The sequence below is a fragment of the Anolis sagrei genome, chromosome 2 (genome assembly GCF_037176765.1).
Source record: "Anolis sagrei isolate rAnoSag1 chromosome 2, rAnoSag1.mat, whole genome shotgun sequence".
In the NCBI taxonomy this organism is placed as follows: domain Eukaryota; kingdom Metazoa; phylum Chordata; class Lepidosauria; order Squamata; family Dactyloidae; genus Anolis; species Anolis sagrei.
The window spans coordinates 4,535,568-4,553,780 of NC_090022.1; the positions used below are offsets into that span (position 1 = coordinate 4,535,568).

At 44.1% G+C, this 18,213-nt stretch overlaps 1 protein-coding gene across 2 annotated transcripts in view; it reads right to left on the bottom strand.

Annotated features, from left to right (window-relative positions):
* Positions 1–570: 570 nt before the first annotated feature.
* The window catches only part of LOC132766319 (deleted in malignant brain tumors 1 protein-like), a 41,844-nt gene continuing 24,201 nt past the window's right edge, over positions 571–18,213 (bottom strand). Inside the window, exons 3-7 of one of the 2 annotated variants that reach the window (XM_067465046.1) lie at positions 17,611–17,919; positions 14,876–15,181; positions 13,042–13,347; positions 5,495–5,806; positions 571–958 (exon numbers count right to left, since the gene is read on the bottom strand). In XM_067465046.1, coding sequence (XP_067321147.1) covers positions 798–958; positions 5,495–5,806; positions 13,042–13,347; positions 14,876–15,181; positions 17,611–17,919 — 1,394 coding nt within the window. In that variant the 3' untranslated portion in view covers positions 571–797. The remainder of the gene's footprint in view (positions 959–5,494; positions 5,807–13,041; positions 13,348–14,875; positions 15,182–17,610; positions 17,920–18,213) is intronic. The other variant, XM_067465047.1, reaches the window with a different exon arrangement.

The following is an 18,213-nucleotide window of genomic DNA, read 5'->3' on the forward strand; positions in this document are numbered from 1 at the left end:
TGCAGATGTTGCAACTGTGCAAAATTTAACACTGAAAAATGAGAAAACCTACAATTCCAAGCAAGGCATTTGCCAATTTTTAAAAGTAGCATTAGGTATAAAATGATATATTAACCATATATTGTTATAAGATGATAGATATATTTGAAAGCTTCTTAACTATGAATTGTTTATAAGTCGGATGTTTGTAACTAAGGGACTGCCTGCATTGCTATAATATGATAGCTGTAGATAGATAGATAGATAGATAGATAGCTAGATAGACATCGTTATAATATGATAGATATATTTCAAAGCCACCCGTTCTTAACTATGAGTTTATAAGTTGGATGTTTGTAACTAAGGGACTGTCTGTATTGCTATAATATGATAGCTGTAGATAGATAGATAGATAGATAGATAGATAGATGGATAGACATCGTTATAATATGATAGATATATTTCAAAGCCACCCATTCTTAACTATGAGTTTATAAGTTGGATGTTTGTAACTAAGGGACTGTCTGTATTGCTATAATATGATAGCTATAGATAGATAGATAGATAGATAGATAGACAGACAGACAGACATTGTTGTAATATGATCGATATATTTAAAAGCCACCCGTTCTTAACAATGAGTTGTTTATAAGTCGGGTGTTTGTAACTAAGGAACTGCTTGTATTGTTATAATATGATAGATATAAGAGTTGGTACATTTCTATGAACTTTGACTTCACATGAAATTCCTTCTGACTGACTCCACAGGACTTGCAGATGGATCTCGATCACTGGAACTGGCCAGTTAAGAGGACTGCTTAAGGTTGCTGCTCTCTCCTCCCTCTCCTCCTCCTCCTCCTCCTCCTGATGGTCTTCCTCCTTCTCCTGCATCCAGCCTCCGCCACAATCCCCACCAAGGCAAGGAAGACCAAGGCAGCCACTCCCAAGTGAATACTGGTCTCAAGAGAGGAGTCAACAGCTATAATAACAACAATAACAAACAAACAAACAAGAAGGGATCACTCAAATGTTGACTGCAATGTAAGAGGTGAAGTCTCTATTAACTGATCCGAGTGTCCCCAATTCAACCTGTACTCTTGACTAGAATATTTATTTATTTATTTATTTAGCAATTTTGTATACCGGTCTTCTCCCCTCTATCGGGGGGCTCGGGCCGGTTTCCGACAATAAAATCACAAAACAATAATTAAAAACATCATATAACATATTCAATTAAAACGTTATAACAGCAAAATGCAATCACATAATAACAATGGTCAGTCGTCATAGTGAATTCGTTGTCCATCATTCATCATCATCTATCCGATCACAGAAATATTGATTCACTCGTCGAAAGCCAAACCCAATAGCCAGGTTTTCACCCGTTTTCTGAACGACAGAATGGAGGGGGCAGTTCTGATCTCCAGTGGGAGAGAGTTCCAGAGTCGAGGGGCCACCACCGAGAAGGCCCTGTCCCTCGTCCCCACCAGACGCGCCTGAGAGGCCGGTGGGACCGAGAGCAGGGCTCCTCCAGACGATCTTAACAACCTAGATGGTTCAGGGGAGAATACGTTCGGACAGGTAAACTGGGCCGGAGTCGTTTAGGGCTTTATAGGTTAACACCAGCACTTTGAATTGTGCTCGGAAGCTAATTGGCAGCCAGTGGAGCTGGCGCGACAGAGTAGTATGCTCCCTGTACCCTGCTCATGTTAGCATTCTGGCTGCCACACGTTGGACTAGTTGGAGCTTCCAGGCAGTCTTCATAGGCAACCCCACGTAGAGAGCGTTGCAGTAATCTAAATGGGATGTAACCAAAGCGTGGACCACCGTGGCCAAGTCAGACTTCCCAAGGTATGGGCACAGCTGGCGCACAAGTTTTCATTGTGCAAAAGCTCCCCTGACCACTGCTGGGGCTCCAGGCTCAGCGATGAGTCCAGGATCACTCCCAAACTGCGAATAGACTGTAATGGGCCAATTGCTGCAATGGATGTGATATACACATCCAGGCATGTAGCCGGGGGGGGGGGGGGAGGGGGAGGGGGGGGGCTTCAGCTCCCCCTGAAATTCTCATGGTGGTTCACGAAAAGGCCTTACTGGTGCATTATTTAAACTGTTATGTTTATTCATATCATGATCTGATCACCATGCTCAATATATCCCATATGCATGGGGGTATTGGGGTAATGATAAAAAAGGTTTGCTAGGGTAGACCCTCTTTCACTCAAACTCAGCCCCCCCCCCCGAAACTCAGCCCCCCCCGAAACCCCCCTGAAAAAAATTCAGCCCCCCCTGAAACGAAATCCTGGCTACGGGCCTGTACACATCTATGTAACATTTATTAACTGATAACAGGTGCCAACTTTAGCTGAGCCACCCAATTATATTTAGCTCCATCTGTACAATATTTTGATTTTTTGCCTAGTCCCACCAATTGGTTTGGAAACAATTTTTAATCTTTGTTTTAGTATTGAAAAAAACAAACAGAAGACTGATTGTGCTGGGATTCTCCATCAGCAACCGAGTTGATAACCTTACTGGTTGCCTCGGGGTGAATCCAGACAGCCCCTTTAACACAGGAGTTCCTGCAGATAAAAGGGGGCTGTCCAGATGATGTTCTAGAGAAACACAAATTAACCCTGGTTTGTGGCAAATTAATTTGTTAGTGGCTTTATTCCATGCCTTCTTGGAAGTTGTGGGATAAACCCACTACTTCCACTAAATTAGCCCGGAAAACTGTGAGAACACAACTCCCCTCCACAAAATCCATTAAAAAAAGTAAAAGAACTTACCCGGTCCCCATTGGCTTCTCCCTCCTTCTGGCATGCCATTCCTACACACCAGGAGGGTTCCAGCACCACACAAATGGAGGCTGGGTAAAGGCTTTTGGGGAGGGGGTTAGAGTGTCTGGGTGTTTGGGGAGAACATCTGGACACCCACCCAGAAAGCATGTGGATGATCCAGGAACATTCATGTTTTCAAAATGCGAATGTTCTCGGGTTAAAGAGCTGTGTGGAAGCGCCCTCAAACTATGTACTAAGACAAGGAGGTCTGATCTGTTGACGTAGAGGTTGATGATAATTTATATTCCCTCTTGCCTTCTCTTCTGTTTCTTTCAAAGATAGGAGATAAAGGCTCCACATTTTTAATACATACATATTTTGAAGCTGATTAACAAAGAGAGTAATAATCGGAGTGGTCTTTAGGTGAAACAATTTCATGGGGGAACAATGCTAAAATAAGGATTAAAATTGCCTGTGGGAGCAGCTATGAAATATTTCTGACATGGAGGGTGGGTTACAGTCATTTTGGTTTTTTTTCAGAAAAGTCTGGTCATTTAGATGGTACTCACAACTTGTTTCGACTTCTAGAATCATGGCAGCGTGAAGGCAACCTCTGAACATGCTGCTCAGAAGCTGTTTGCAAGGTGATTAGTCAGCCAAGTACAGGGATTTTGTTCTTGACCCAATTTCTCTCTGACAATCAGAGGGGCTTTACACAAATTCATCTGGCTTCATCATTTATGGATTAATAACCTTCAGCTCCCAATTTGAGGAGCAAACAGAGAACGAGAGAAGACTGGAGAGGTGTCTAAGGCTGTTATCTTACTGCCAGTTCTGGAAAAAGTGCCAACTATCTTTTTGTTTCTTTTAAAAGTAAACTTTCCTCTACAGTTCTCAGAGTGACTAAATTTGAAAAATTCAAAGACTAATAATACAGACCCACAATAGAAGGAAGTGAGTAGAGCAGTGGTTCTCAACATGTGGGTCCCTAGGTGTTTTGGCCTATGTGAAGAAGACAGTTTTAATGCCACCGAATGCCACCAATTTGTGAAGGAACGTGGTTGAGCTTACTGCCACCTAATCTGTGAGGGAAGCCGGGCAACGATCAATATCAGTTTAGGAGCTATTTTATAAAGGGACTATTGATTACAGAAGGCTTTATTCATCTGATAGCGCAGCGTTTACTGTCCCCGGCTTGACTCCACTTCCCATGCAGGCTGTTCAACTTAGGAGAAACTGTATCAGGCAAGGCTTGAGGAAAACAGTAACAAGTTTATTTTAACAGGAGTATAACATGTTTAACTGTTTCTTCACAAGAGGCACAAATCTTGATTGGTTACATTAGTAAGGTTTCATGAGTAATCTCAGGCACAGTCTTCAAGAAGTTTCTATAAGCAGATGTAACCCTTCTGGACAACTGTCCTAATATAACAAATAAGCTAAAAGGCTTATTTAACAGAATTCCCTATAGCACACTGGCTACAGACACATTCCCTGAATCTCCACCCAGAGACTCAGTCTACCCAGTAGCTCACCGGCTTACTGACTGACTTTCAAAAACAGCTGCCCCATGAAGAGGCAGTTGGCTCCGCCCCTGTTGCTATGGCAACTCAGCCAACGCCAAGCCACCATCTCCAACAAAACACAATCCTACATACTTACCATCCTTAAACCACTATTTAAATTACACATAACCAAAGGAATAAAATTTACACATCGTCACAGCCTACAACTCCCAGAAATCCCAGCCTGTTTACCGGCTGTTAAGCTTTCTGGGAGTTGAAGGCCAAAACATCTGGGGACCCACAAGTTGAGAACCACTGGAGTAGAGACTTAACTCACTTGGCAAGAAGAGATACAAGAAGAGATTTACGTACCTAATGAAGGTCGTAAAGCAGGACACTAGGCAGGGGAGAGGGGGGAAAGAGGAGATAGAAACCAATAGGACCAGGCATGTCACCAGGGGAGGGGGGGGGGGCTTGAGGGGCTTCAGCCCTCCCCCCCAAAAAAATTCTGATGGTGGTTCGCAAGAAGGCCTTACTGGACATTATTTAAACTGTTATGTTTATTCATATCATGATCTGATCACCATGCTCAATATATCCCATATGCATGGGGCTATTGGGGTAATGATACAAAAGGTTTGCTAGGGTAGACCTTCTTTCACTCAGACTCAGCCCCCCCCCCCCCGAATCAAAATCCTGGCTACGGGCCTGAATAGGACTTTTACTGTCTTACAGACCCCACCCCTACTCTTGACCAGTCTGAACCACAGGTGGTAAGAATTGACTTTGGGAGCAGCTGTGAACAAAATAATGATTTATTGGTTTATTGCTTTACTCCCATACTCCCGGCTAGGATTTCTGCACAAATAGGGAAATTAAATAAAGAATAAATATAAAATCATACTGAATGGACAGACTATCATATCACCTAACATCGTTATATTATTTAACATTATCTAACATCTACAAATATCTAGATCTTAAGATAACAGACTAGAAATTGTTACTGTGAAAATAAACATTACACTTATTAATAGAATAAAAGAACAACCAAGAATAATAGGAGAGAAAGAGTCCCATTGAGGGTGCTTTGATTGCATGTTGCTGCATGGTAGGGGGTTGGACTGGATGGGCCTTGTGGTCTCTTCCAGCTTTATGATTTTATGGTTCTGACCATGGTCATTTCAGAAAGAGATAAAACTGATACAGAATTTAGTGAGTAAAACTTACGAAAGACAGAACACTCCACGCTGGCATCCTGGCTGTGGGTGCAACTGTGCTTTCTCCAGCTTCCCTTCTGGCACTCCTTCAGGAATTCTTCTTCTCCTGTACAGTTGATGTTCTCCAGCCAAATGAGGCCTGATCCTTGGCCATAGTGTGCTCCGCCCAATGCTTTGGAGGCATTGCCACAGCCCAGCTGCCTGCAAACCACTTGGGCATCTTGTAAATCCCAGCCAGCATCACAAATGGTCCCCCATGTGTCATTGTGAAAGATTTCAACCCTTCCAGAGCAGGGACTTGTGCCATCCATTAAACGGAGATCTTTAAAATATATATAAATATAATAACAGATGAATGGTGATTAGAGATATGGGTCTAAATTGTGTTCTTCAATTCATTGACTTAAGCCATTGATTGAATGGATCAACTCTAGGCCTGAGTAACCAGCAGGATGCCAGCCATTGTTATGACTTTAGATCAGTGATCCCCAAGCTGTGGTCCGTGGACCACCAGTGGTCCCCAAGAACGAAAATATGGTCAGCAGGCTAACCATTACTGCACCGTTGCCTCAAAACCACATGGTAATAAAAATGACTGGACTCACAAAACTCTCTTATAGTGCCAACAGGGATGTCGGGAGAGGAAAGGCTAACTGCCCATGAAAGATTACTACTACCACATCAGACTAAGCACAATCTATATCTATATCTATATTTTTTTATCTATATATATAATAAAGAAGAGTGTTTGTTTGTATAGGACAGAGGAATTGTGGAGGGAGGGCGGAAATGTATGTGCCAGCGTTCTGATTGGCTGCCGCTGTGGTGCTATTTGCATATGGTCTCTGATTGGCCAGCTTCAATAGGAGCCCCTGGTGGAGAAGAGGGTTCATGGCAGAAACGAGGCATGACAGAAGGAAATTTGCATATGGTCTCTGATTGGCCAGCCTCATTTCCAACATTCCGAGATGACCAAGAGAGGAAAGGAAAGGCCAAAGGGGGCTGGGTCAGAACACTCCCAATACAGACCGAAATAGGCACACAGAGCCCCCATCACCCACTCTACATCCTACTGCAGTTTGGAGGACGATGAACCATGGATGATGGGACTTGCAGTACCACCACTCACATTCTGAGACCGCTGTTAACCTCATCCAATGACTGATCAGGACCAAACTTCGCACATAGACCTCTCATGACCCACTGTACGTCCTGGTGTGGTTTGGCCGGGGATGGACCGTGGATTATGGGACTTGCAGTACCATTGCTCAATTCTCGAGACCACTGCAACCCTCATCCAAATACCGAGAAAGACCAAACTTGGCACACTGAGTCTCCATGACGCACTCTACATCCAGGTGCAGTTTGAAGGAGGATGCACCATGGACGATGGGACTTGCAATACCTGCACTCCCTTCCTAAGACCATTACAACTGCCAACAATGATGGTTCAGGACCACAATTTACACTGAGAGCCTGCATGACACACTCTACATCCTGGTGCGGTTTGGAAGAATTTGGCAATGGATGATGGGACTTGCAATCATTTCACTCACTTCCTGAGATCACTGCGGCCCACACCAATGACTGATCAAGACCACACTTGGCAAACAGGGTCCCCATGACCCACTCTACATCCTGGTGCACTTTCGAGGAGGACAGACCATGGATGATGGGACTTGAAATACCTCCACTCCCTTCCCAAGACTGCTGCAACCCTCATCTAATGTCCAAACAAAACCAAACTTGGCACACAGAGCCCCCATGACCCACTCTACATCCTAATACGGTTTGGAGTAGGGCATGCCATGGATGATGGGACTTGAAGTACCTCTACTCGCTTTCCGAGACTGCTGCGACCCTCAACAATGACTGAACAACACCAAACTTGGCACATAGACCTCTCATGACCCACTTTATGCCCTGGTGAGGTTTGACTGTGGATCGTGCATGGATTTTGGGACTTGCAGTACCTTTGCTCAACTCCTGACACCACTGCAAAACATCATCCAATTTCCGATAAGGACCAAACTTGGCACACCGGGTCTCCATGATGCACTCTACATCCTGGTATGGTTTGGAGGATGATGCACCATGGACGATGGGACTTAGAGTACCTTCACTCAGTGAAACCACTGAGACCCTCATCCAATGACTGATGAAGACCAAACTTGGCACACAGAGCCCCCATGGCCAACTCAACATTCTGGTGAGGTTTGGGAGAGAACAGACTATGGATGATGGGACTTCAAGTACCTCCACTCACTTCCCAAGACTGGTGCAACCCTCATCCAATGACCAATCAAGACCAAACTTGGCACACAGAGCCCCCATGAGCGACTCTACATCCTGGTGCTGTTTGGAGGAGGACGGACAATGGATGATGGGACTTGCAGTACCTTCACTTACTTCCTGAAACCACAGTGACACTCATCCAAATACCAAGAAAGACCAAACTTGGTACAGGGAGCCCCCATGGCCAACTCAACATTCTGGTGATGTTTGAGGGAGACTATGGATTATGGAACTTGCAGTACCTTAACTCATGTTCTGAGACTGCTGTGATCCTCATCCAATGACTGATCAAGACCAAACTTAGCACACAGAGCCCCCATGACCCACTTTACGTCCTGCTGCAGTTTGAAAGGGGATGGACTTTGGGTGATGGGACTTGCAGTACCTTCACTCACTTAAGGACACCACTGCCACCCTCATCTAATGACTGATAAAGACCAAACTTGGCACACAGAGCCCCCATGACCCACTCTATATCCTGCTGCTGTTTGTAGGAGGATGGCCCATGGATGATGGGACTTCAAGTACCTTCACTCCCTGAAAATAATGCAGCCGTTATCCAAAGACCAATAAAGACCAAACTTGGCATACAGAACCGCCATTACCCACTTTCTCTAATAACCCGGGCAACGCCGGGTCCCCAAGCTAGTATATAATAAAGAAGAGTGTTTGTTTGTATAGGACAGAGGAAGTGTGGAGGGCGGAAGTGTATGTGCCAGCGTTCTGATTGGCTGCCACTGTGGTGCTATTTGCATATGGTCTCTGATTGGCCAGCTTCAATAGGAGCCCCTGGTGGAGAAGAGGGTTCATGGCAGAAACGGGGCATGACAGAAGGAAATTTGCATATGGTCTCTGATTGGCCAGCCTCATTTCCAACATTCCGAGATGAGAAAGAGAGGAAAGGAAAGGCCGGGGGCTGGGTCAGAACACTCTCAATACAGACTGAAATTGGCACACAGAGCCCCCATCACCCACTCTACATCCTACTGCAGTTTGGAGGAGCATGAACCATGGATGATGGGACTTGCAGTACCACCACTCACATTCTGAGACCGCTGCTAACCTTATCCAATGACTGATCAGGACCAAACTTCGCACATAGACCTCTCATGACCCACTTTACGTCCTGGTGTGGTTTGGCCGGGGATGGACCGTGGATTATGGGACTTGCAGTACCATTGCTCAATTCTTCAGACCACTGCAACCCTCATCCAATTACCAATAAATACCAAACTTGGCACACTGAGTCTCCATGACGCACTCTACATCCAGGTGCGGTTTGAAGGAGGATGCACCATGGACGATGGGACTTGCAATACCTGCACTCCCTTCCGAAGACCATTACAACTGCCAACGATGATGGATCACGACCACAATTTACACAGAGACCCAGCATGACCCACTCTACATCCTGCTGCGGTTTGGAAGAATTTAACAATGGATGATGGGACTTGCAGTCATTTCACTCACTTCCTGAGACCACTGAGACCCTTGCCAATGACTCATCAAGACTAAACTTGGCACATGGAGCTTCAATGACCCACTCTACATCCTGGAGCAGTTTGGAGGATGACAGACCATGGATGATGGGGCTTCAAGTACCTACACTACCCAAGACTGCTGCAAAACTCATCTAATGACCAATCAAGACCAAAGTTGGCACACAGAGCCTCCATGACCCTCTCTACATCCTGCTGCAGTTTTGGAGAATGGTGGACCATGGATGATGGAACTTCCAGTACCTTCACTCACATTCTGAGACCTCTGCAAACCTCATCCAATGACGGATCAAGACCAAACTTGGCACATAGACCTCTCATGACCCACGTTACGTCCTGGTGTTGTTTGGAAAACTTTGGAGATGGATGATGGGACTTGCAGTACCTTTGCTCACTTCCTGAGACCACTGAGACCCTCGCCAATGACTAATCAGGACTACACTTGGCACATGGAGCTCCAATGACCCACTCTACATCCTGGTGTGGTTTGGAGGAGGACAGACCATGGATGATGGGACTTCAAGTACCTCCACTCCCTTCCGAAGATTGCTGCAACCCTCTTCTAATGACCAATCAAGACCACACTTGGCACACAGAGCCCCCATGATCCACTCTACATCCTGCTGCAGGTTGAAAGGGGATGGACTTTGGATGATGGGACTTGCACTACCTTCACTCACTTACTGACACCACTGCCACCCTCATCTAATGACTGATAAAGACCAAACTTGGCACACAGAGCCCCATGACCCACTCTATATCCTGCTGCTGTTTGTAGGAGGATGGGCCATGGATGATGGGACTTCAAGTACCTTCACTCACTTCCTGAAAATAATGCAGCCGTTATACAAAGACCAATAAAGACCAAACTTGGCATACAGAACCAACATTACCCACTTTCTCTAATAACCCGGGCAATGCCGGGTCCCCAAGCTAGTATATAATAAAGAAGAGTGTTTGTTTGTATCGGACAGAGGAAGGGCGGACGGTGTATGTGGCAGCGTACTGATTGGCTACAGCTGTGGTGCTATTTGCATATGGTCTCTGATTGGCCAGCTTCAATAGGAGCCCCTGGTGGAGAAGAGGGTTCATGGCAGAAACGAGGCATGACAGAAGGAAATTTGCATATGGTCTCTGATTGGCCAGCCTCAAATCCAACATTCCGAGATGAGAAAGAGAGGAAAGGAAAGGCCAAAGGGGGCTGGGTCAGAACACTCCCAATACAGACCGAAATAGGCACACAGAGCCCCCATCACCCACTCTACATCCTACTGCAGTTTGGAGGACGATGAACCATGGATGATGGGACTTGCAGTACCACCACTCACATTCTGAGACCGCTGTTAACCTTATCCAATGACTGATCAGGACCAAACTGCGCACATAGACCTCTCATGACCCACTTTACGTCCTGGTGTGGTTTGGCCGGGGATGGACCGTGGATTATGGGACTTGCAGTACCATTGCTCAATTCTTCAGACCACTGCAACCCTCATCCAATTACCAATAAATACCAAACTTGGCACACTGAGTCTCCATGATGCACTCTACATCCAGGTGCAGTTTGAAGGAGGATGCACCATGGACGATGGGACTTGCAATACCTGCACTCCCTTCCTAAGACCATTATAACTACCAACGATGATGGATCAGGACCACAATTTACACAGAGACCCAGCATGACCCACTCTACATCCTGGTGCGGTTTGGAAGAATTTAGCAATGGATGATGGGACTTGCAGTCACTTCACTCACTTCCTGAGACCACTGAGACCCTCGCCAATGACTCATCAAGACTAAACTTGGCACATGGAGCTTCAATGACCCACTCTACATCCTGGAGCAGTTTGGAGGACAACAGACCATGGATGATGGGACTTCAAGTACCTACACTACCCAAGACTGCTGCAAAACTCATCTAATGACCAATCAAGACCAACGTTGGCACACAGAGCCCCCATGACCCACTCTACATCCTGCTGCAGTTTTGGAGAAGGGTGGACCATGGATGATGGAACTTCCAGTACCTTCACTCACATTCTGAGACCTCTGCAAACCTCATCCAATGACGGATCAAGACCAAACTTGGCACATAGACCTCTCATGACCCACGTTATGTCCTGGTGTTGTTTGGAAAACTTTGGAGATGGATGATGGGACTTGCAGTACCTTTGCTCACTTCCTGAGACCACTGAGACCATCGCCAATGACTAATCAAGACTACACTTGGCACATGGAGCTCCAATGACCCACTCTACATCCTGGTGCAGTTTGGAGGAGGACAGACCATGGATGATGGGACTTCAAGTACCTCCACTCCCTTCCAAAGATTGCTGCAACCCTCTTCTAATGACCATCAAGACCACACTTGGCACACAGAGCCCCCATGATCCACTCTACATCCTGCTGCAGTTTGAAAGGGGATGGACTTTGGATGATGGGACTTGCACTATCTTCACTCACTTACTGACACCACTGCCACCCTCATCTAATGACTGATAAAGACCAAACTTGGCACACAGAGCCCCCATGACCCACTCTATATCCTGCTGCTGTTTGTAGGAGGATGGGCCATGGATGATGGGACTTCAAGTACCTTCACTCGCTTCCTGAAAATAATGCAGCCGTTATCCAAAGACCAATACAGACCAAACTTGGCATACAGAACCGCCATTACCCACTTTCTCTAATAACCCGGGCAACGCCGGGTCCCCAAGCTAGTCCATAATAAAGATTGAGCATAATAAAGTTTTGTACTACCGTATCAGCTGTAAGTTATGAAATGTGGGCAGATGGCAACTACTGGATAGCATATGTTCTGTATCTGAAACTAGAGCTGATGTGGTCTATCCAATGCAATTTTCTGAATCAACGCCCCAAATAACCAAACCGAATCTAAAGTTGGTTTGGTTATTCATAACTGTTTTGGTACTATTGTTGGAGAGTGGTCCCTGGTAAAAAATGGTTGGGAACCACTGCTTTAGATCAAACTGGTAAAATAATAAGAGTTTAGTAGGAGGATACCTGGGCCCCAACTATTGGCAACCTAGCTTCCTCTGTACTAGATGGAATAATTGGAAATGATATTTCCTAGCAGTTAGAAGCTCTGGTTTTGAATCCTATACATGTTATGTAGAGCAGGGTTCTAGCCGCTGATATGATTGGCATCCATTAGGTTCCAATGGATGAAATTCACTCAAAAGCTCTTTCAGTTATTTCAGGCACAAGACATAGCAAGCACATCCACATGAATAGAATTATTCCCTTCTTATGACACCCTTTTATCAATGAATGGCTTTAGAAGGTTGGCCATTGAATGCCCAAATCTGTAAATATGATGCAAAGCCCCGTGCTCCCATTTGGAGGTATCCAATAAACATATTTAATATAAAAATGTCATACATATCTAGGCTATCTTTATTGAATTAATTTGTATATGTCCAACATTTGTGAATTTTTAATATTTATTGTTGACGGTTTTCACAGCCGGAATCACTGGAGTGTTTGTGTGATTTCCGGGCTGTATGGACGTGTTCTAGCTACTAGAATGGAAACCATGCAACACTCCAAAATAATAATTATTTTAAATAATAATAAAGTGGCTCGAGATAAAAGCATTCACATACAATTTTAAATATACAAATACACAAACATTAAAACAGAATTAAATATATGCAGTACTTAAAATTTCACAGTTAAAATCCATTGATTTTTGACTTGGGAACTGTGAAAATGAAATATAGCTTTACTTTCCACCAATTACCTGAGCACACAACACCAGCATCTTCTTCATGACGACACTCATGCAATTTGTGTCTAGCTTTCTTGCAGTAGCGAAGGGCAACTTCTGTCCCCTGGCATCCAACTTTATTCATCCATGTTCTAACATTTCCTTTTCCAAAGTGGGCTTCTCCTGGGGCTGACACAGCTTCTCCACAGCCGAGTTCTCTGCACACAACCTGAGCATCCCTCAGGTCCCATTCATCATCACACACTGTTCCCCACTCCAAAAGGAATAGCACTTCGACTCTCCCAGAGCAACGATTTGGACCATTCACCAATCTGGTTGCTGTAGGTTTTGGAAGAATGAAAGGTGCTTTCATTGATGTGCATGCAGTCCAGCTTCATGTTTCTCCTGCATACTTTGCTAGTTATGGGGCCATTCATAGCATGTGGGGTTGAGTGAATGGCTAGTTGGTTGACATGGAATTAATGCAGAAGTAGTGCAAGACTCAACTATGGTCCCTAATCAAGTTGGTCCCTGGTCAAGCTGTCCCTGGTCAAAAACAGTTGGGAACCACTGCTTTAGATCAAAAAGGTAAACTAGAAGAGTTTAGTAGGAGGATACCTGGGCCCCAACTATTGGCTTTCTCTCTACTAGATGAAATAATTGGAAATTATGTTTCCTAGCAGGTAGAAGCTCTGGTTTTGAATGCTATATATGAAAGGCACTTTCATTGATGTGCATGCCATCCAGTTCCATGTTTCTCCTGCATACTTTACTAGTTATGGGGCCATTCATAGCACATGTGGATGAGTGAATGGCTAGTTGGTTGACATGGAATTAATGCAGAAATAGTGCAAGGCTCAACTATGCAAGTCCTCCTATCTTACAGTTATATCGTTTGTTGCAATTGATTTCTACTGCAGTAATCCCGTCACCCTAACTTCTTAACTAATAGTCCATATATTTATTGCTAGAGTTTTGTGATTGAGATAAAACCACAATATCTTGTTTTTCAGTGTGATAAAAAGTTGATTTACAACTTAGATTGGAACTGAGTTTGATGAATGAAGGACAGCAGAAGAATTCCTCCTCTTCTTTAATTTTTTTCATGCTACGTGAAATGGACTTAGTTTCCTGATTTCTTTCCTTTATGGAGAGAAAGAAGATCAGTTGCTCTTTGTCAATTCAGCTTTATTTGGTTTTTGTTTCTTTTCTTTTTTTAAATCTCTGACGGCCAACAGATCCTCCAAGCCTGTTGTGATAATGGGAGAGCCAATTATCATAATACTCTTAGAAGATCAGGTGGTTATTGTGATTTAGAAAGAAAACGCATAAATGCACGAAAGCCTTCAGATTCCAACTGATTTGGTCAGCTATTTATTTATTTATTTCACAGTTTTCTATACCGAGCTTCTCAACCTCATTGAGGGACTCAGCCCGGTTAATCAGTGTCAACCTCATTGAGGGACTCAGCCCAGCTAATCAGTGTCAATCCTGGTTAGTACTTGCATGGGAGACCACCAATGAATACTGGTTGCTGTAAACTATATTTCAGTGGAAGAAACTGACAAACTACCTCTTAATATTTCTTACCAAAGATAGTTCTATGAAATCCATCATATCACCATGTGAGGACACACGCACATCATCCCTGAAGCTTCTGGAAATCTATGTATCATGTAAAAAATACGTAAGTGATCACTTGCAACCTGAAATCCATCCAGTGACCATAAGTCAACAGACGACTTGCAAGCACACATGCACTTCATCCCTAGAAAGCTTGTGGAAATTTATTTATGTATCTATCATGTGAAAAAGACATGAATTATCATTTTTCTAGCATATTCCAGAGGAACTGTATAGCACTTACTTGCACAAATGACACTGGCATCTTCGTCATGTGTGCAACTGTGTTTTTCCCGAGCATTCAAGTCGCAACGGCTAAAGGACATTTCATTTCCTTGACATCCAGCATCAAATAGCCAGATGGGGCCATATCCTGCTCCAAAGTGAGCTCCTCCTGGAATTGCCAATGCTTCTCCGCAGTCAAGCTCCCTGCACACAACTTGGGCACTGTTCAGATTCCAGCTGTCATCACACACGGTTCCCCATGTCTTGTTGTGGAGCACCTCAACTCTCCCGGAACAATGATCTTCACCACCTATCAGTTTGACCTCTGTTGGGTTTTTGAAGAATTAAATATAAGTTTTATTACAAGTTATGCTCTTGGGAGTGCTGCTACTGGGCTCAATTCAAAGTGCTGACGTTGACCTTTAAAGCCCTAAACAGTTCCAGCCCAAGCTACCTATCTGACCGCATCTTGGCCTATGAACCCATCAGGACTTTGAGATCTTCCGGGGGGGCCCTGCTCTCGATCCCGCCTGCTTCACAAGCACGGCTGGAGGAGATGAGAGACAGGGCCTTCTCGGTGGTGGCTCCCCGGCTGTGGAACGCCCTTCCTACGGACATTAGACTAGCACCATCTCTAATGGTATTCCGCAAAAAAGTAAAGACCTGGTTATTTGTGCAGGCGTTCGAATAATTAGTGCAATGTTTGGTAATGACATAGGAATGGAACAATGGATGACGAATCTGGATCGTGTTTTTTAGTGATGAGACGTTAGTGAATGGTTATTATAGTAATTGTGTACTAACTGTGTATTAGATTAGGTTGTTAACTGTTTTTATATTGGTGCATTGAATTTTGCTGTTTCCTGTGTGCTGTGAACCGCTGTGAGTCGCCTCCGGGCTGAGAACAGCGGTTTAGAAGTAAAGTAAAGTAAAGTAAAGTAAAGTAAAGTAAATAAATAAATAATTAAAGCACCTCTGCTCCTGTGCATCTGTCTCCTAAGTCAGGATATGCATTAGATTCAATGGTGCAATAGACTTGTACCCTCAAACCCCCACCTTTTGGTAGCTCTGCTGTGCCCCACTTCCCTGGCCGGTCAGCCAGCTGCTAGGACTTGGCTGCCACCCTCAAATTGGTTGGCAAAGGGGGCAAAGGGGGAGCATATTGTTGGGTGGGTAAGAGAAGTGGGGGCCTCTCATGGGTTTTGAAGGGGGCCAAGAAACCCACAGGTTGGGTGGATGTGGGCAGCTACCATCATGTCCCACCAGCTGGCTGATGGAAGCAGGGGATGGTGCAAAATGCTCAATAGGCACATTACATTTGCCAGCAAATCTTTTTCCCTCCAGGCTTTTGAAAATTGAGGTGTGCATTACAACCAATTGCACACTGGACTTGAGTAAATACGGGTAATGGCAGTTGTATGTTCAGGGCCTTCATTGTCTATGTTATCCAACAATGTTCATATGTTCCATGCTCCCCAGATCATGTAAGAGTCATTAGAATCGCCCAGAGAATGACAGGCAGAGGTCATTCTCACACTGGCCATTTGCACACTAGACATAAGCTTTGCCTTCATCACTTTAAGCTCATTGGGCCTTCTTCAAAACTCCTCATAGAATAAAACTGAGTTGATGTTTTGCCCCACTGAGAGGGGTGTCCTTCCCTCCAAGTGGGGTGAGGTTGGGGGCAAGGCAGGCACTCAAGGAAATAAAATTGGCAAACGGACAGAGTCCTCTTTGAAACACGTCTGGTCATTTGGGGAAAAAAACTCTTTTTCTTAAATATGAAATCTCCTTGGATAAGAGTTAGCTAGGCTGTCATTGTGTTGTTTATTGCTTTCTTATGCTGTGTGTGTATAGCTCATTGTATTTATATGCTTTGTACTTTATTGCGATGTTGTCTATTTTATTTTATTGTAATTTGTATTGCATTTTATTGTAATTTATTGTTTGGGCTTGGCCCCATGTGAGGCACCCCGAGTCCCCATTGGAGGAGATGGTGGCGGGGTACAAATACAGTTGTTTATTATTATTATTATTATTATTATTATTATTATTAGGCTTTTTCTGAGAAAAAGAGGAGTCGAGAAATTCAAAGGAGCCCACATGCACAATTCTGGCTTATAATTTTCTTTCCACCCATCTTTTGTGTTTTGCTGTGCCTTCAATTTATTTTATTTTATTTACAGTATTTATATACTGCTTTTCTCACCCCTAGGGGGACTCAAAGCAGTTTACATATAGATAATGGCAAAATTCAATGCCTTACAACTACAATAGTAAAACCACACATTAGATATAAATCATATTAAAAACAATACATCATCAAGCATCAAAACAGTCATTAAAACCATAAAACAATCTCATCAAGTTTATGTTGTCCTAAGGTGAATCCATGGGACCTAAATATCTTAAAGGCACCAGATCTCATTAGATCTTGGATGTTAAAAATAGTCTGCCCAGGATAGGACAAGTGCCCAATATATATATCAGAGAAAGGAATGGGCAAAATTCTTCTCTAAGTATTCCTTGCCTTAAAAATTCTATAAAATTAATGGGGTGGCCATAAACTGATAAGTGACTGGAAGGTACACATACAGACAAGGTGTTTTCTGGACAGCATTTGCTCAGAGGGACTTTGCCATTGCTTTCCTTTGAGCTTGAACGAATGTTACTTTCCCAAGGTCACCAAGCAGAGATATTTGAACCTGGTCTCCTGGAGTCGTAATCTGACACTCAAACCAGTGCACTTATTACCTGAACATATCAAAGTAGCAGCTTCTCCAGAATGGCAGTTTTCCTCGCCAATATCTCTCAGATGACAGTAATAAAGGAACAGTGCATTAAATGAACATTGCTGTATAGATAACCTGCCGATAGGATGCTCTCCTCCAATTTGAGATCCTTTTAAGACTGATACGATCTTTCCACATCCTGCTTCCATGCAAACAACATCGGGAACATGGGAATCCCAGTGTTCATAACAGATGGCTTTCCAGTGCTCCTCATGGAGAACTTCAGCTGTCCCAGAACACTGGCTTGACCCATTGACCAACCTGACCTTGCCTGGAAATATGAAAAACCAAAGTTATTTCTTCCCTTCCAACTTCCAGTCTCTCCCTGGTGTCTGTTTCTTCTATAGGTAGAGAACCAGGAGAATGGTTTGTATCCATTCCCCTAGTTCAATCACATCTGCATGGATGTTTAACTTTTGTGTTTCAAGCAATTTGTGAGGAATAGAAGGGAACTTAACTGCTTGGCCCCACCCCAAAGTCCACTACAGCCTGTCTTTGATCCATGTGCTTCTTTTGTATGGCTTAAACAATGTAGCAACCATTTCATGGAATCTATGATTCTATG